General features: G+C 52.8%; 1 protein-coding gene across 2 annotated transcripts in view; it reads right to left on the bottom strand.

The window, feature by feature from the left end:
• Window positions 1-18463, bottom strand: part of MIGA2 (mitoguardin 2) — a 33786-nt gene extending 15323 nt beyond the window's left edge. The window contains exons 1-7 of one of the 2 annotated variants that reach the window (XM_010350745.3): window positions 18410-18463; window positions 14410-14648; window positions 11419-11629; window positions 5569-5681; window positions 4573-4690; window positions 4108-4244; window positions 796-913 (exon numbers count right to left, since the gene is read on the bottom strand). In XM_010350745.3, the coding sequence (XP_010349047.3) occupies window positions 796-913; window positions 4108-4244; window positions 4573-4690; window positions 5569-5681; window positions 11419-11629; window positions 14410-14505 (793 nt within the window). In that variant the 5' untranslated portion in view covers window positions 14506-14648; window positions 18410-18463. Of the gene's footprint in view, window positions 1-795; window positions 914-4107; window positions 4245-4572; window positions 4691-5568; window positions 5682-11418; window positions 11630-14409; window positions 14649-18066; window positions 18374-18409 lie in introns of those variants that run through there. The other variant, XM_074395450.1, reaches the window with a different exon arrangement.
• Window positions 18464-19255: the final 792 nt, after the last annotated feature.

Genomic DNA, 19255 nt, shown 5'->3' with positions numbered 1-19255 from the left:
GGGGTGCTCAGGAAAAATCTGGTGAGCAAGTAAGCAAAGGCCACAGACCTGCAGCGGGAAGGTCCCCCCAGCCCTTTCTACCACATAGGGAGGCCACAGAGGCAGATTCCACCAACAGAGAAGCCACGCAGAAAGCAGGTGGGGAGAAGCCAGGGCAGGGCTGTCCCAACCCACCCCAGTTCTGTGTCCCCACTGGCAGAGGCAGGGAGCTAGACCCTCAGGAATCTGATACTATCCCTGACAGGGCTGAGTGCACAGGGAGGGACCCAGAGGTCATTCACTGCAGGGGTCCGGGACATGGTGAACACAGACAGGACAGTGGCTATTTGGCAGAACGACTTGGTTTCCCTCAGTAATGTCACATTTCACCTCCACCCACCCAGCAACAGAGCTCTGGTCTTGGCCCTGGGCCTGCTCTCAGTGAGCCTCCCAGGAGGCACCCCATCCATCCACACGGTTTGAGCCGCAGGAAGGGACTAAGAGAAGGCCTGGGAGAGCCATCAGGGAGATGCTGTCACACGAGCCCCAAGGTCGCACCCAAAGGGGACGGGGCCATCTGCACTTGCTGGGGATTCCCATGGCCTCCCTTCAGCTGTGCTCCAGCCTGCCATGGAGAAGGGAACACCTCAGTTTCCCCATCTGTGCAATAAGGTGCTGGATCACATGAGGTCCAAGAGCCCTGGGGATCCGGATTCATCGGATGCACTGAGGACCACGGCCCAGCTCTCGCACCTTCTCCTCACCTCCATCCCTGCCACCCTCCGTGCCCACCCGCCTGTGCCAGGCCCAGCTCACCGAGGTCCAGCAGCATGCTGTCTGCAGGGAAGGTGGAGCCGAACTCCTCCTGCAGGTGGTAGGCACGGTGCAGCAGGGACTCCAGCCTCTCCGCAAACTCCTTCCGCTGTGACTCTGGCTGTGGTAAAAACCATGAGCCTCAACCCAGACCCTCCAAGCTTCCCGTGAAAATAGCCCCTTCCCCGCCCCCAGGTCCCTGGGGAAAGGGGAGAAGCTCTGGGGCTCAGCAGCTAAGCACAGAGGCTCCAGACCTTCACTGCTCAATACAGGAGCCACCAGCCACATGTGGCAGCTGAGCACCAGAAACCCGAACAATCCCAGAGTCTAAATGCACACCAGATTCCAAACACCACACCAAAAAGCGTAGCCCATCCCAGGAATCTTTTCTGTTGATTCCACGCTGAAATGATCACATTTTGGATATACCAGGTTACATAAAGTACAGCCGACCCTTAAAAATGGTGGACTTAGGGTACCTGTGCCCACACAGTTAAAAATCCACATAAAACATTTTTTGTTTTTTTAGAGAGGGTCTCATTCTATCACCCAACCTACAGTGCAGTGGCACAACCACATCTAACCACAGCCTCAACCTCCTGAGTTCCCATCCCAGGAATCTTTTCTGTTGATTCCACGCTGAAATGATCACATTTTGGATATACCAGGTTACATAAAGTACAGCCGACCCTTAAAAATGGTGGACTTAGGGTACCTGTGCCCACACAGTTAAAAATCCACATAAAACATTTTTTGTTTTTTTAGAGAGGGTCTCATTCTATCACCCAACCTACAGTGCAGTGGCACAACCACATCTAACCACAGCCTCAACCTCCTGAGTTCAAGTGGTCCTCCCGCCTCTGCCTCCATAGCAGGTAGGACTACAGGTATATGTCGCCATGCCCAGCTAATTTCTGTATTTCTTTTTTTGGTAGAGACGGGGTTTTGCCACGTTGCCCGGGCTGGTTCCAAACTTATGGGCTCAAGTACTCCTGCCTCAGCCTCCCAAAGTGCTGGGATTACAGGCGCCTGCCCCACATAGAACTTTTTTTCTTTCTTTTTTTTTTTTTTTTTTTTTTTTTTGAGACGGAGTTTCACTCTTGTTACCCAGGCTGGAGTGCAATGGCGCGATCTCGGCTCACCGCAACCTCCGCCTCCTGGGTTCAGGCAATTCTCCTGTCTCTGCCTCCTGAGTAGCTGGGATTACAGGCATGCACCACCATGCCCAGCTAATTTTTTGTATTTTTAGTAGAGATGGGGTTTCACCTTGTTGACCAGGATGGTCTCGATCTCTTGACCTCGTGATCCACCCGCCTCAGCCTCCCAAAGTGCTGGGATTACAGGCTTGAGCCACCGCGCCTGGCCACATAGAACTTTTGACTCCTCCAAAGGTAGAGGGATTTCTTAGTAGGTTATTAACTACTAATTAATAACCTACTGTTGAGCAGAAGTCTTACTGAGAACATAGTCGATTAGCACATATTTTCTATGTTCTATGTATTATATGCTGTATCCTCACAACAAATTAAGCTAGAGAAAAGAAAATGTTATATCTTTTCCCCAGGGGGTGAAAGGGGTGGGAGGGTTGGGGAGCCAATAATATGTTATTAAAGAAATCATAAGTGGTCGGGCACGGTAGGTTATGCCTGTAATCCCAGCACTTTGGGAGGCTAAGGCAGGTGGGTCATGTGAGGTCAGGAGTTCAAGACCAGCCTGACCAACATGGTGAAACCCCATCCCTAAAATACAAAAAAAATTAGCCAGGCATGGTGGTGTGCGCCTATAGTCCCAGCTTACTCAGGAGGCTGAGACAGGAGAATTGCTTGAACCTGGGCGGTGGAGGCTGCAGTGAGCGGAGATCATGCCACTGCACTCCAGCCTGGGTGATGGAGCAAGACTCCATCTTAAAAACAAAAAAAAAGTCCGGGTGTGGTGGCTCAAGCCTGTAATCCCAGCACTTTGGGAGGCCGAGACGGGTGGATCACGAGGTCAAGAGATTGAGACCATGCTGAAACCCCGTCTCTAATTAAAAAAGAAAAGGAGGGCCGGGCGCGGTGGCTCAAGTGTGTAATCCCAGCACTTTGGGAGGCCAAGGCGGGTGGATCACGAGGTCAAGAGATCGAGACCATCCTGGTCAACATGGTGAAACCCCGTCTCTACTAAAAATACAAAAAATTAGCTGGGCATGGTGGCATGTGCCTGTAATCCAAGCTACTCAGGAGGCTGAGGCAGGAGAATTGCCTGAACCCAGGAGGCGGAGGTTGCGGTGAGCCGAGATCGCGCCATTGCACTCCAGCCTGGGTAACAACAGTGAAACTCCGCCTCAAAAAAAAAAAAACAAAAGGAAAAAGAAAAAATAAATAAATAAAATATTCACTGTAGAAAACTTGGGTGGTGCCCCCAAAAAAAAAAATTTAAAAAAAAAAAGGGCAGCCGGGTGCGGTGGCTCAAGCCTGTAATCCCAGCACTTTGGGAGGCCGAGGCGGGTGGATCACGAGGTCAAGAGATCGAGACCATCCTGGTCAACATGGTGAAACCCCATCTCTACTAAAAATACAAAAGATTAGCTGGGCATGGTGGCATGTGCCTGTAATCCAAGCTACTCAGGAGGCTGAGGCAGGAGAATTGCCTGAACCCAGGAGGCGGAGGTTGCGGTGAGCCGAGATCGCGCCATTGCACTCCAGCCTGGGTAACAACAGTGAAACTCCGCCTCAAAAAAAAAAAAAAAAAAAAAAAAAGGGCTGGGCATGGTGGCTCACACCTGTAATCCCAGCACTTTGGGAGGCCAAGGCAGGTGAATCACAAGGTCAGGAGTTTGAGACCAGCCTGTCCAACATGGTGAAACCCCGTCTCTACTAAAAATACAAAACATTAGCTGGGTGTGGTCATGGGCACCTGTAATCCCAGATATTCAGGAGGCTGAGGCAGGAGAACCCAGGAGGTGGAGATTGCAGTGAGGTGAGATCGTGCCACTGCACTCCAGCCAGGGTGACAGTGTGATACTCTGTCCCAATAAAAAAAAAAAGGTCTGGCAATGCAGCCAACTCTCAACAGAAGCGTCTTCCCTTCCAGTCTTTCAGGACGGCACATTGCCCTTCACGGGGTTGACAGGGGTGTGATTCTCAGCACAGCTGTTTACCAAGCACCAGGCATCATGCTGAGCATGTGACATGAATTGTTTTGTTAACATCTTCATAGAGGGAAATCCACAGTCCCAGAGGACAGGAGCCTGTCTGCCTCCCAAAGGGTGGCTGCCTCTCTCCTGTGCTGCCAACCTTCTCCCATGGGTGCAGGGGGACACAGAAGACCACCTACCTCAGATAGTGGCTCTGACACAGTCTCCGGGTTCCGAAGGCCATCCCCCGGCGTGGGGGTGCTGCCGCTGTCCCCCCTCTGGCCCACGCTTAGTGCTTGCTCCCACTTCTGTAGAGCCTCCTCGAACAGCTCCATGCCTGAGCATGGGTGAGACGAGAAGGGAGAGTCAACCCCCGCACAGTCTTACCCAAGACGGGACTCAGAACATCAAGAAGGCAAGAGGGCCTTGAAGGGCAAGACCTGGGTGGGGTCACGTGGCCAGGGCAGCTCAGGTTCCAGGCCTTCTTTCAGACCAGGTTTGTTCCTAGACACTGTCCCTTGTTCAGAAATGGCTGGAAATCACCCAATTGTGATTTGGGGCAGCATAGTGAGGGGCAAAGTGACCCGAGCCTGGCCAGGCTCCTAGGAAGGGACCTTTCCTGCCACCCACCCTGCCCTTGAAGCTCAGGCACCTCCTGGCCACACCTTGCATGTAGAGGCTCTCCACATTGCCATCGCTGGTGGTCAGAGACTCCTCCATCCCTCTGGCATCCCACGGTCCCGAGCACGCAGCTGTGGGGCTGGATGAGTTCACTGCCACCATCTGGGCACCAATCAGTACAAGAACAAAGAATGAAGCCTTCCCGGACCCTCTGCAGGGCCCCTCAAGCCCTCACCCACTGCCTGACCATGAGCTACACACCCCCTCCAAATGCCAACCCCAAGCTCATCCCTGGCCACAGCACCCACACCCTCAGAATGGCCTAGAACCACAAACTCCAAGTGTCCGATGCTGCCTCATAGAAGCCACCAAAGCAGAAAGGAATCCTCAGACCAACACCCAGCCCAGGAACCTGTGAACCCCCCTGAGCCTGCTCCTCACTGGTGTGTCCATCCCCTACTCCACGGTTCTTCTACCTCTTGGACAAGAACACAGTAAGTACCCATTCTGGGCCAGGGCCCTGCCTCTCATCCACACGAGCAGCCACTCACCCCACTGGGCTCTGGGCACCCCCAGCTCTTGCTTGCCCCTGTGCCAGCCTGGCTCCGAGTTGGGACTCTGCTTGCTGAACCAAAAGCCACACCCCAGGAGAAGCCAACCTGTGTCTTATTTATCTCCACACCCCCAGTGCCCGGCAGAGTCCCTGGTATAACACAGGTGCTTGGCAGTGGCTGCTGAATGAACAAGCTGCACTTTCACAGCAACGGGTCTCCTCAAGAGACCATCAGTTTCTCTCCTCTGCACCTGCCCACCTTTCTCCCAACACCTGGCACAGTGAGTGATTAGGGACAATCCCTGAAAACCTTCATGGGTAGAGGAGTGAGAGAGAGTAAGTGAATGAGTGAATGAATGAATCTCCACCTCCCTTCACTCTACCAAGCTGCCTTAAGCTTGCTTAAGGCAGAGTCCTCAGGAGGGGTAAGCCTGATGTCCTGGGGCCCTGTCTGCCCCGGAGCCCTGGCCTACCACCTGCTGCTCACCGAGGCCACGCTGTGGGAAGAGCCCGAGTGCTTGCTAGGCTCAATGGAAGAGATGCCGCTCAGGGTGTCGTTGCTCTTGCTGCTGGGGCTCTGGACTCTCCGGCTAGAGTATCCTGCAAGGAGCAGAAGGGCAGGCGTCGCACAGGCATCCTATGTGGCCCTTGTACAGGCTGCTCCCCTGCTGGGCCACCTTCCCCTTCTTCCTCATCTGGGAACCGGTCCTGACCTTCTAAGTAGGGTAACAGCGGGACCCCGAGGGTGTGCACTGAGCAGAACAGGGTTTCGCCATGTTAGCCAAGCTGGTCTTGAACTCCTGGGGCTCAAGCAATACCTTGGCCTCCCAAAGTGCAGGATTATAGGCATGAGCCACCATGCCCCACCTTTTGCATATTTTTAAAAGTTGTTGCCTCATATCCCTTTTGGAAGGTGGAAAATTCTAAACCAGTCGCTCAATCAGCAGCCCAGAGAAGGCTAAGTGAAGAGGCAGAAAAGCAGATGAACCTCGTTCTCAGCTTGTCTGGCAGATTCTGGGCTCCTCCCCTGGGCCTGGGCCTGTACCCAGTGGCAGGGAGTGGCAGGGATGTGATCGTGAGCAGGACAAGGAGGGCCCTGCGCTCTTCTGTTGCTCCAGCCTGGGCAACAACAGGGTCAGACTCTGTCTCAAAAAAAAATAAAAAGTTGTTTTTTTGTGAGACAGTTTCGCTCTTCTTGCCCAGGCTGGAGTGCAATGGTACAATCTCAGCTCACCACAACTTCTGCCTCCTGGTTCAAGCGATTCTCCTGCTTCAGCCTCCCGCCGAGTAGCTGGGATAACAGACATGCGCCACCACACCTGGCTAGTTTTGTATTTTTAGTAGACATGGGGTTTCTCCATGTTGGTCAGGCTGGTCTCGAACTCCCAACCTCAGGTGATCCATCTGTCTTAGCCTCCCAGTGATGGGATAACAAGCATGAACCACCATCCCTGGCATAAAAATTTTTAAATAAAATACACATGAAAGGTTATTTTTTAAAATAGAGACAGGGCTGGGTGCAGTGCCTCATGCCTGTTATCCCAGCACTTTGAGAGGCCGAGGCAGGCAGATCACATGAGGTTAGGAGTTCAAAACCAGCCCGGCCCACATGGTGAAACCCCATCTCTTCTAAAAATACAAAAAATTAGATAGGTGTGGTGGCACCTGCTTGTAATCCCAGCCACTTGGGAGGCTGAGGCAGGAGAATCCTCGAACACAGGAAGCAGAGGCTGCAATGAACTGAGATTGTGCCAATGCACTCCAGCTTAAGTGACAGAGTGAGACTCTGTCTCAAACAAAATAAAACAAAAAAAGCCGGGTATGGTGGTGCACGCCTGTACTCCCAACTTCTGGGATGTGAAGGCAGGCAGATCACTTGAGGTCAGGAGTTCAAGACCAGCCTGGCCAACATAGTAAACCCCCCATCTCGAGTAAAAATATAAAATTAGCCAGGTGTGGTGACTTGCGCCTGTAATCTCAGATACTGGAGTGGCTGAGGCAGGAGAATCACTTGAACCTGGAAATCAGAGGTTACAGTGAGCTGAGATTGCACCACTGCACTCCAGTCTAGGTGACACAGCGAGACTCTGTCTCCAAAAAAAAAAGAGAGAGAGAGGGAGAGACAGCGCCTCCATATATCACCCGGGCTGGTCTCAAACTCCTGGGCTCAAGTGATCCACCAGCCTTGGTCTCCAAAAGTGCTGGGATGACGGGTACAAGCCACCACACATGGTCAAGATTTTTTAGAAGTAAGCAAAGTAGGGAAGAGAAAATACAGTGAAATAAGAGCCGGCAGAAAGGGACAGTGCATGGAAGCTAAAGGCTGTGCAGATGACGCCAGGCTTCCCAGGACAACCGGAAACTCAGCTGCCTCGGCCTCTCAGGGTCCCCTTTTATATTAGTCTCAAGACTTCTTTTTCCGGCCAGGGTCGGTGACTCACACCTATAATCCTCACACTTTGGGAGGCCAAGGCAGGGGGATGACGAGGTCAGGAGTTCAAGATCAGCCTGACTAACATGATGAAACCCCGTCTCTACTAAATACGCAAAAAAATTAGCCAGGCATGGTGGCATTCACCTGTAATCCCAGCTACCTGGGAGGCTGAGGTAGGGGAATTGCTTGAACCACCGAGGCAGAGGTTGTGGAGGTTGCAGTGAGCCAAGATTGCACCACTGCACTCCAGCCTGGGCGATGGAGTAAGACTGTCTCAAAAAAAAAAAGACTTCTTTTTCCAATTCTTTTTTGAGACAGTCTGGCTCTGTCACCAGGCACAATCTTGGCTCACTGCATCCCAGGTTCAAGCAATTCCCCTCCCTCAGCCTCCCAAGTAGCTGGGATTACAGGCTTGTGACACCACCTCTGGCTAATTTTTGTATTTTTAGTAGAGATGGAGTTTCACCAAGTTGGCCAGGATGGTCTCGATCTCTTGACCTCATGATCCGCCCACCGTGCCCTCCCAAAGTGCTGGGACTACAGGCGTGAGCCACCACGCCCAGCCGCTTTTTTTCCAATTCTAAAGATAATACTTTCCTTTTGCAACAATAATACACAATTCAAATTTATTTTCACAGAAGGAGGCTTTTGCTTTTTCTTATTTATTTATTTTTTTTAATAGAAACAGGACCTCTCTATGTTGTCCAGGCTGGTCTTGAACTCCTGGCCTCAAAGAATCCTCCTGCCTCCCAAAGTGCTGGAATTACAGGTATGAGCCACCACACCTGGCCAACTTTTGTTTCTTTCTCTTTTAAAAAAAAATTATTTAGATCATATCCAGTTTGGGAAAAAAGAAATTAAAAAATAAAAAATAAATTGTTTAGAGAAACATGCCGGGCATGGTGGCTCATGCCTGTAATCCCAGCACTTTGGGAGGCCGAGGTGGGTGGATCACGAGGTCAGGAGTTCGAGACCAGCCTGATCAACATGGTGAAACCCCGTCTTTAAAAAAAAAAAAAAAGGGGCCAGGCGCGGTGGCTCACGTCTGTAATCCCAGCACTTTGGGAGGCCGAGGCAGGCGGATCATAAGGTCAAGAGATCGAGACCATCCTGGTCAACATAGTGAAACCCCGTCCTACCAAAAATACAAAAAACTAGCTGGGCATGGTGGCGCGTGCCTGTAATCCCAGCTACTCGGGAGGCTGAGGCAGGAGAATTGCCTGAACCCAGGAGGCGGAGGTTGCGGTGAGCCGAGATCGCGCCATTGCACTCCAGCCTGGGGTAACAAGAGCAAAACTCCGTCCCAAAAAAAAAAAAAAAAGAGAGAGAAACAGGGTTTCCCTATGTTGCCCAGGATAGTCTCAAACTCCTGTACTCAAATGATCCTCCCACCTTGGCATCCCAAAGCACTGGAATTACAGGTGTGAGTCTCCATATCCCCCCGCTTTTTTTTCCCTTCAAGACGGAGTTTCATTCTTGTTGCCCAGGCTGGAGTGCAACGGCATGATCTCGGCTCACTGCAACCTCTGCCTCCCAGCTTCAAGTGATTCTCCTGCCTCAGCCTCCCTAGTAGCTGGGATTACAGGTGCACACCGCCATGCTGTGCTAATTTTTTTTTGTATTTTTAGTAGAGACAGTTTTGCCACATTGGCCAGGCTGGTCTTGAACTCCTGAGCTCAGGTAATCCACCTACCCTCGCCTCCCAAAGTGCTGGGATTACAGGTGTGAGCCACTGCACCTGGCCTTCGCCTTTTTTTTTTTTTTTTTTTTTTTTGATATGGAGTCTCACTTTTATTGCCCAGGCTGGAGTACAATGGTGCAATCTCCGTTTACGGCAACCTCCACCTCCCGGGTTCAAGTGATTCTCCTGCCTCAGCCTCCCAAGTAGCTGGAATTACAGGCACCCGCTACCACGCCCGGCTAATTTTTTGTATTTTTAGTAGAGACAGGGTTTCACTATGTTGATCAGGCTAGTCATGAACTCCTGACCTCAGACGATCCACCCACCTTAGCCTCCCAAAGTGCTGGGATTACAGACATGAGCCACAGTGCCTGGACTCTCTTTTTTTTTTTTTTTTTGAGACAGTCTCGGCCGGGCGCGGTGGCTCAAGCCTGTAATCCCAGCACTTTGGGAGGCCGAGGCGGGTGGATCACGAGGTCGAGAGATCGAGACCATCCTGGTCAACATGGTGAAACTCCGTCTCTACTAAAAATACAAAAAACTAGCTGGGCGTGGTGGCACGTGCCTGTAATCCCAGCTACTCAGGAGGCTGAGGCAGGAGAATTGCCTGAGCCCAGGAGGCGGAGGTTGCGGTGAGCCGAGATCGCGCCATTGCACTCCAGCCTGGGTAACAAGAGCGAAACTCCGTCTCAAAAAAAAAAAAAAAAAAAAAGAGACAGCCTCTGTTCATAGCCCAAGCTGGAGTGATCTCAACTCACTGCAACTTCCCCTACCTGGGTTCAAGCAATCTTCCTGCCTCAGCCACCTGAGTAGCTGGGATTACAAGCATGCAACACCGAGCCTGACTAATTTTTGTATTTTTGGTAGTGGGGGATTTCACCATATTGGCCAGGCTGGTCTCGAACTCCTGACCTCAGGTGATTGGCCCACCGCAGCCTCCCAAAGTGCTGGGATTACAGGCTTCAGCCACCGAGCCCAGCCTGCCGTACAAGTTTTTTACAACCACACCAGCAGCCACAAAGCTGATCAGTGACTACCAGAGCTGGAGTAGGAGGGGGGCTGACTAAGGACGCAGGGCATTTAGGCATTTAGAAAGTAACGGAACAGTTTTTTTTAATTTTTATATTTTTTTAGTTTTTTTTCTTTAAGACTAGTTAAGTATAGCAGTGAGAAGCAGGGAAAAAGAGTAGAAGGATGGCTGGGCACAGTAGTTCACGCCTGTAATCCCAGCACTTTGGGAGGCCGAGGCAGGCAGATCACCTGAGCTCAAGAGTTCGAGACCATCTTGGCCAACATGGTGAAACCCCATCTCTACTAAAAATACAAAAATTAGCCAGGCATGGTGGCACATGCCTGTAGTCCCAGTTACTCGAGAGCCTGAGGCAGGAGAATCACTTGAACCTGGGAGGCAGAGGTTGCAGTGAACCAAGATCTCGACATCGCCCTCCAGCCTGGGTGGCAGAGTGAGACTCCACGTCAAAAAAAAAAAAAAGAGCGTCGAAGGAGGAGTGTGATCTGTGACTGAGCAATCGACTGAATGAACTCACTACCTTCCAACCAGCTGAATGATTCCTAACCATGGTGGTGATCAGATGATTCCACATGTGTGAAAGACCACACAACAGTATGCTAAAAAGCCTGAATCTTAGTGCATGCAAATTAAACCTCATTTTTTTTTTTTTTTTTTTTTTTTCTGTATTTTTAGTAGAGACAGGGTTTCACTATGTTGGCCAGGCTGGTCTTGAACTCTTGGACTCAAGTGATTCACTCACCTCGGCCTCCCAAAGAGCTGGGATTACAGGGGTGAGCCACCGTGCCCAACTCTTAAACCTCAATTTTTAAGAGAGAAGGGGACGGGAGGAATCCTGCATGGTTCAAGAACCACACGGCTCTTCCTGCTCCTCAGCCTGTGGAACATCTCTCTCTGGACCCAGGAGCCACACCCCCGACCCCCTCTGGACCCAGGTGCTCCCAAAGGGTCCCCAGCCAATGAGAACAACCAAAACCACCACCACCGACAGAGCACATGCGTCCAACAGCGTCACCCTCCACTGCAGTGACTGGAGGAAGGAACGCTACTGTCATCCTACTCATGGAGGAGGGGACCTTGGCTCTGACACAGGAGTCACTAGCCCAAGATCCCAGGGCAGAGAGTGGCCCAGCTGGGCTATGACCCCAGGATGTCACCCCAGGTCAGGCCATGCCCACCACCTCACACCTACCTTTCTTCATGGAAGGGACCTTCCTGGCCATGAGGATGGGGAGAGGCACCGCGGCCAGTTGCTCTCCTCCCATCTCGGGGCCAACCTGCTTCTTCCTCCTCCGTCGCCTCTTCAGCTGGTGGGCAGCCAGGGCCAGGGCCACAGTCCCTAGGGCTGTGGCAAAGAGGACTTTCCGCAGGCCTGGCGTCAAACGTAGCTGAGAGAATGCAGACTGCAGGGAAGAGGGGGTGCAGCCGGTTATACCTCCCTGGGCAAGGTCCAAGGCAACAGGCCCGCCCCAGGGCACCTCAGGGACAGGACGCACACCGCCCTCCATACACATCTGCTGCCCAGAGGAGTGACTGAGAGGCAGCTGCCCTAGACAGGGAAACTGACCAGCCTCCCGGTAACACAGACCACAAAGACATTAAGATGGCAAGATGCGGCCGGGCGTGGTGGCTCAAGCCTGTAATCCCAGCTACTCAGGAGGCTGAGGCAGGAGAATTGCCTGAACCCAGGGGGCGGAGGTTGCGGTGAGCCAAGATCGCGCCATTGCACTCCAGCCTGGGTAACAAGAGTGAAACTCCGTCTCAAAAAAAAAAAAGATGGCAAGATGCCCGTGCCGAGGAGGTGACGTCTGGGCTCCGGCACCCAAGATCACACTAGCTACAGTGAGTAAGCTAGGACCTAGCCTGGGGCACCCATCTGAGTCCCCATCATTTCCAGACGAGGAACCTGAGGCTTGTCCAGGTGAAGATATGTGCTCAAGGTGACAGAGACAGACATGAAACCCAGATTTGCTGGCCTGTTTCTTAGCGATCCCTCAGAGATGACCCTTACTCACCCGCCACCTCATCTGAACACTTCCTTCGGCTGCACCCTCACCCTCTGACCCCAGGAGGACTGCCCCTCAGGTGGGACTGTACCCCACAGGACAGAGCTTTAAGAAGGGTCAAGAGGCCAGGCGCGGTGGCTCACGCCTGTAATCCCAGCACTTTGGGAAGCCGAGGAGAGTGGATCACGAGGTCAAGAGAACAAGACCATCCTGGTCAACATGGTGAAACCCCATCTCTACTAAAAATACAAAAAATTAGGCCGGGCGTGGTGGCTCAAGCCTGTAATCCCAGCACTTTGGGAGGCCGAGGCGGGTGGATCACGAGGTCGAGAGATCGAGACCATCCTGGTCAACATGGTGAAACCCCGTCTCTACTAAAAATACAAAAAATTAGCTGGGCATGGTGGCGCGTGCCTATAATCCCAGCTACTCAGGAGGCTGAGGCAGGAGAATTGCCTGAACCCAGGAGGCGGAGGTTGCGGTGAGCCAAGATCACGTCATTGCACTCCAGACTGGGTAACAAGAGCGAAACTCTGTCTCAAAAAAAAAAAATACAAAAAATTAGCTGGGCATGGTGGCGGGTGCCTGTAATCCCAGCTACTCAGGAGGCTGAGGCAGGAGAATCTCCTGAACCCAGGAGGCAGAGGTTTCGGTGAGCCGAGATTGCGCCATTGCACTCCAGCCTGGGTAACAAGAGCGAAACTCTGTCTCCAAAAAAAAAAAAAAGAAGGGTCAAGAGCCCAGTCAGCCATAAATATGGGAGTTGTCAGCGAGGGCATTATTGACTTTTTTTTTAGACTGAATAACTGAGGTCAAGAGTTCATATAGGTCCAGGTGCAGAGGCTCATGCCTGTAATCCCAGCACTTTGGGAGGCCAAGGTGAGTGGATGGCTTGAGCCCAGGAGTTTAAGACCAGCCTAGGCAACACAGCAAGACCCCATTTCTATTAAAAAAAAAAAAAAAAAAAAAAATTTTTTTTCTTTTTTTTTTTTTTTTTTGAGACAAAGTCTTACTCTGTCACCCAGGCTGGAGTGCAGTGGCATGATCTCGGCTCACTGCAGCCTCCACCTCCCAGGTTCAAGCAGTCTTCCTGCCTCAGCCTCCCAACTGGCTGAGACTACAGGCACCATGCCTGGATAATTTTTGTATTTTTTCTTTTAAAAAATAACTGACTTTATTTTATTTTTTTATTTTTATTTTTTATTTATTTTTAAAGATGGGGTTTCACCATATTGGTCAGGCTGGTCTCGAACTCCTGACCTCAGGTGATCCGCCCACCTCAGCCTCCCAAAGTGCTGGGATTACAGGCATGCGCCACCGCGCCCGGTAATTTTTTTTTTTTTTTTTTTTTTATCGGAGTTTCACTCTTGTTACCCAGGCTGGAGTGCAATGGCGCGATCTCGGCTCACCGCAACCCCCGCCTCCTGGGTTCAAGCAATTCTCCTGCCTCAGCCTCCTGAGTAGCTGGGATTACAGGCACACGCCACCATGCCCAGCTGATTTTTTTTTGTTTTTTTTTGTTTTTTGTTTTTTGTTTTTTTGAGACGGAGTTTCACTCTTGTTACCCAGGCTGGAGTGCAATGGCGCGATCTCGGCTCACTACAACCTCCGCCTCCTGGGTTCAAGCAATTCTCCTGCCTCAGCCTCCTGAGTACCTGGGATTACAGGCACGTGCCACCATGCCCAGCTAATTTTTTGTATCTTTAGTAGAGACGGGGTTTCACCATGTTGACCGGGATGGTCTCGATCTCTCGACCTCGTGATCCACCCGCCTCGGCCTCCCAAAGTGCTGGGATTACAGGCTTGAGCCACTGCGCCCGGCCAAGTAATTTTTGTATTTTTAGTAGAGACAGGGTATCATCATATTGGTCAGGCTGGTCTTGAACTCCTGACGACAGGTGATCTGCCCCCCTCAGCCCCCAAAGTGCTGGGATTATAGGCATGAGCCACTGTGCCCAGCCAAAACAATTTTTTAAATTAATTTTTTTAAAAAAGAGTTTATATAGTCTCAGGGTAACGAATAGGCCTGAAGCCCCAGACAGCAAACCCCATCCAGAGGAGACACCACACACCTAGGAAAGCAAGAGTGAGGACTCCGCGCTCCTGTACCCGGAGGGGCTCTGGGCTGGGCATTGAAGTGTTTCACAGATCAAAAGTACAACCCACCCCATCCTCACCTGCCCAAACGTCGTGTAGAGGAACACGGGGATCTCGGCCACGGTCATGGCCAGGGCCTGGATCATGGACGTGCCCTCAGCCCTCCGGAACGCCATGGCAGGGCCAATGCCCCCGGCAAAGCCCTCAGGGCCAAGAGCTTCCAAGGAGAACGTCTTCAACTGGTTGCCAGCTGGGTCCTGGGCACCATCCACACCCCAGAAGGACAGGGACGCACATACCAGAGGGCCCCTCCGCAGAGCTAAGAGACAGATGACCAAGTCAGACAAGAGAATGTGCACACAGAAACACACAGAAATGTACACAAGAGCTCCATGGGGGATGAGGCGGGAGCAAACCTTGCATCTGGAACCCCAGGCCTGGAATCAGGTCCCAGGCCTCTGCCTGGGGCAGCCCCACGCCCACGGACCCTCCGACTACCAGGGACCCTGTGAACAGGAACATTTCTGGCCGGCCAGCCCTGGAGAGGACCCAAAACCTGGAGCTGAACAGGTCACTCTTGAACTCAGGGCTTTAAACCACATTTTCTCTACCTCTTTCAAACCATGGACCATTTGCTAAGTAAAGATGTCAGGCACCAGACTAAGAATCGTTGCATCACAAAGTCAAGAATGTTTTCGCCAGGCGCGGTGGCTCAAGCCTGTAATCCCAGCACTTTGGGAGGCCGAGGCGGGTGGATCACGAGGTCGAGAGATCGAGACCATCCTGGTCAACATGGTGAAACCCCGTCTCTACTAAAAGTGCAAAAAATTAGCTGGGCATGGTGGCACGTGCCTGTAATCCCAGCTACTCAGGAGGCTGAGGCAGGAGAATTGCCTGAGCCCAGGAGGCGGAGGTTGCGGTGAGCCGAGATCGTGCCATTGCACTCCAGCCTGGGTAACAAGGGCGAAACTCCGTCTCAAAAAAAAAAAAAATGTTTTCTTTCCAGTGGACTGTTGAAGACAGCAGAATATCTATCTCCCTGGATAAGAAAAGCTACTCCAGGCCAGGCACGGTGGCTCACACCTGTAATCCCAGCACTTTGGAAGGCTGAGGCAGGCAGATCACTTGAGGTCAGAAGTTCAAGATCAGCCTGGCCAACACAGAAAAACCCCATCTCTACTAAAAATACAAAATTGGCCAGGTGCAGTGGCTCACACCTGTAATCCAGGTAGTTTGGGTGGCCGAGGTGGGTGGATCACCTGTGGTCAGGAGTCTGAGACCAGCCTGGCCAACATGATGAAACCCCATCTCTACTAAAAATACAAACAATATCTGGGTGAGGTGGCCTGCACCTGTAATCCCAGCCTACTCAAGAGGCTGAGGCAGGATAATCGCTTGAACCTGGAGGCGGAGGCTGCAGTGAGCCAAGATTGCGCCACTGCACTCTAGCCTGGGCAAGAAGAGCAAAACTCCACCTCAAAAAAATAAAAAACAAAAGAAAAAAACCTCTCTCTGAAGGCACCATGGAAGGAAATAAATAAATAAATAAATATAAAAGACAAAAACTAGGCCGGGTGTGGTGGCTCAAGCCTGTAATCCCAGCACTTTGGGAGGCCGAGGCAGGTGGATCACGAGGTCGAGAGATCGAGACCATCCTGGTCAACATGGTGAAACCCCGTCTCTACTAAAAATACAAAAAATTAGCTGGGCATGGTGGCTCGTGCCTGTAATCCCAGCTACTCAGGAGGCTGAGGCAGGAGAATTGCCTGAACCCAAGAGGCGGAGGTTGCGGTGAGCCGAGATCGCGCCATTGCACTCTAGCCTGGGTAATAAGAGCGAAACTCCATCTCAAAAAAAAAAAAAAAAAAAAGACAAAAACTAACCAGGTGTGGTGGTGCACACCTGTAATCCCAGCTACTTGAGAGGTTGAGGCAGGAGAATCACTTGAACCCAGGAAGCAGAGGTTGCAGTGAGCTGCGATCACACCACTGCACTCCAGCCTGGGCTACAGAGAGAGACTCTGTCTCAAAAAAAAAAAAAAACAGGCTAAGTCAAGAGTCCAAAGTCACACAGCTGGTACATGGTAGAGTCAGACTCTGTACTCAGTGCAACTTTTGCTAAATTTGACAAGGAGCAGGAAGTGGCAAGCCCCAGCAGACCACAGAGTACTGGGCAGCTTTCCCCTGGACCTCAGGAGACACTCCCCCCCACCACACCCCCGGTACCCCATTGCCCCTTCCAAAGGCCAGGAAATAAGTATCTTGATCACACCTAGCCCAGACCCCAGACCCGGAAGGGTCCTCCCCAACTGCCACCCCCAAGCCCAAGGATGCCTTCGAGGTCTCCCAGGACCTCAAGCGGAAGGACACACAGGCCAGGGCAGACCCTGTCTCCCTGGGATAGCGGCCAAAGTCACTGGGCCAGCACAAGAAACAGCTTCTCCCCAGTGAGTGGGAGGAACTGAGGAGCCTGTCAGTCTTGCTCCAGGGCTGGGGGGGTGGGGGGCAGGGAGAGGAAGGGTGGGCAGGATGATACTCTAGGACTAAGGAAGCTTCTAGGTGGTCAAGGGGAGAGACATCCTTCCAGGAAGCTGTGAATGGAGCTACGTGACCTGCAGTGGTCAGGGCCTAGGTTGATACTGCAAGCCACGTCCCTCTACCCATCACCCCACTCCCAGCCTGGCGCAAGTCTCAGAAAGAGGGAAGACAAGAACATCCGAGGGTCAGCAGCTACTATTTCCCAAGCCCTTACTCCAGGCCAGACTGGGAACACACTTTCCACCACAAGCTCTGAGTCCAGTCCTCTGAGAACCCTCACAATGACCAATGTTTATCTCAAGGCTGGGGAAACACGGAGGCTCTGAGATGGAGCTGCCACCTGAGGTCACTGAGTACTAAACAGCCAAGCTGGGGGATCTCAAGGCTGTGGGAGTGTTCCCCAACTGCTGCCTGCTACCACTGCCATGCCGCTTCCAGGCCACACCTGTAGGACTTCTGGGCCCCCAAGTGACAACCCTACATGGCATTAAAGATGAGCCTGAACACATGCTCCAGGGGTGACTGAGGCCCACTGTTTGCAGGAGAGTTCAGAGCGGCCCCTGCTGTCCCCCTGGGAGGCAGAGTCTGCAGGTGCAAGTTAACACCTCAGCACCCAAGCCTGATTCACTTCAGGGATGGATCTAAATCCAGTCAACTCACACCCTGTCCGTCTCCCTGGCACCCTGTCGGTCCCCCAGGCCTAAGGTGAGACGCCTCCTCCTCCTCTCTACCATGAAAAGTCCATGGCAATGTCCCCTATCAAATGGACACTTCGACTCCTGTGCAGGGCCTGGCCTCACTTGGGCAGCCATCTGTCGTGCCCTACAACCTTAATCGGACACCTCCCCGTTCCACCGTCACTACAGCACTTACAACGCCCTCAGCCTGGGTGTCTATGCTTATCATCCCATGCACCTCCACCCCTGCGCTAGACTGCCCCACTAATGACTCTGGCCTGTTCACTCGCTCATTCCGCCTTGACCCGACCAACGTTCCCGACTCCCTTGAGCCAATCTCTGCCCAGTCTTCTATTCACCTCATGCAGGACCCCTCACCAGTCCCACCATGCCGGGCACTGGGCATCCCCGCGCTGGACCTGAGCAATATCCCCGTCTTCAGAAATTGCTCAATTCCAACCCAGACATCTTGGGCAACCCCTTCTCCTCTTGCCTCCCATCGCGGAACATCCCTGAAACTCACCCAGGTACGCTCTGGCGCCGCTCATGGCCCGCACACCTGCTCCTTCCATCCCGCGTGCTTTCCCCGCCCGGGTTCGGGTACCTGTACGCCTGCTCCAATCCCCGCCACGTTCCAGGCCCGGGCATCGTCTCCGTGACCCAAGTACCTTCTCGTCCCATTCCCAAGCAAGGCGCCCTCTCGCACCTTCCCCAGTTCGGGGTACCCACTCATTCCAACCGCGCACCCTCCCGGTCCAGTTGGGCCCGGACACCAGCGCCTACTCGGTCCTCCGTGCAAGCCTCAGTCCCCGGCCCTGCCGCGCTGCCCGCCTTCCTAGGGGGGCTCAGCCCGGGCCGCTACTCACCCGGGATCCCATCGCTGCGGAAGGACAGCGTCTCCTTCCCCCGCGGCTGCGCAACCAAACCAAGGCCGTCAGGGGGCGTGGCCTCGCGCCAGGCCTACCCTTCTCTGGCCAATGAGCATCACTGAGTCGCTCAGGACCGGTGCAGCCTCTGGCCAATGAGGAGGGTGATGTGACCGAGTTGATCCTGCCTCTCCCGCCCTCTTCCCCGCCCCCTAGTGCGGTTGAAGCGCGAAAGTGGTCTCTTCTCTTCTGCTATTGGCCATTCAGATTAGGGTGACCGGGACGGCTGGGTGGGGCGGGGCCACGCTTAAAGGGGCTAAAGCGCAGCAGTCAGGCCTTTAAGGGGCTTTCGGAAAGGAAGCCGAAGCAGGCTGAGCCGTCTTTTTTTTTTTTCCCCTTTATTTTTTGTATTTTTTTGGGGGCTGAGCCGTCTTCTCAGGATCCTCTACTCCTGCTGTTCTCCACAAAGACAAATCCTTCCCACTCTCGAAGCGCCCATTTTCAAACACTACCCCCCTGACTTCCCGCAGCATCCTCACACCGTCGCCACTCTCCTCCCTGTTGTGAGTTGTTTGCAAAAGTGCCAGGTCTCCCCTGCTAGACACCGCCTCTCTGAGAGCTGGAGTCAAGGCGTCTTCAGTTCTGGCCACCTGTGTCTTACACTAAACACCAGGGTTGGAATCAGGCCGACCCCACATGGAGTCAAGTTTTCCCACTAAGCTCTCTTTCCCACTTCCCGCTATGAAACAGGGACGAAATTCTTCCCTTTCCCGTATCGCGGGGCTTTGGTGAGGATGGAAAGAGCACTGCCGGGCGCGGTGGCTCAAGCCTGTAATCCCAGCACTT

The sequence above is a fragment of the Saimiri boliviensis genome, chromosome 2 (genome assembly GCF_048565385.1).
Source record: "Saimiri boliviensis isolate mSaiBol1 chromosome 2, mSaiBol1.pri, whole genome shotgun sequence".
Classification (NCBI taxonomy): domain Eukaryota; kingdom Metazoa; phylum Chordata; class Mammalia; order Primates; family Cebidae; genus Saimiri; species Saimiri boliviensis.
Note: the sequence above shows the minus strand (reverse complement) of the source record. Positions and strands in the feature narration are given on the sequence as shown.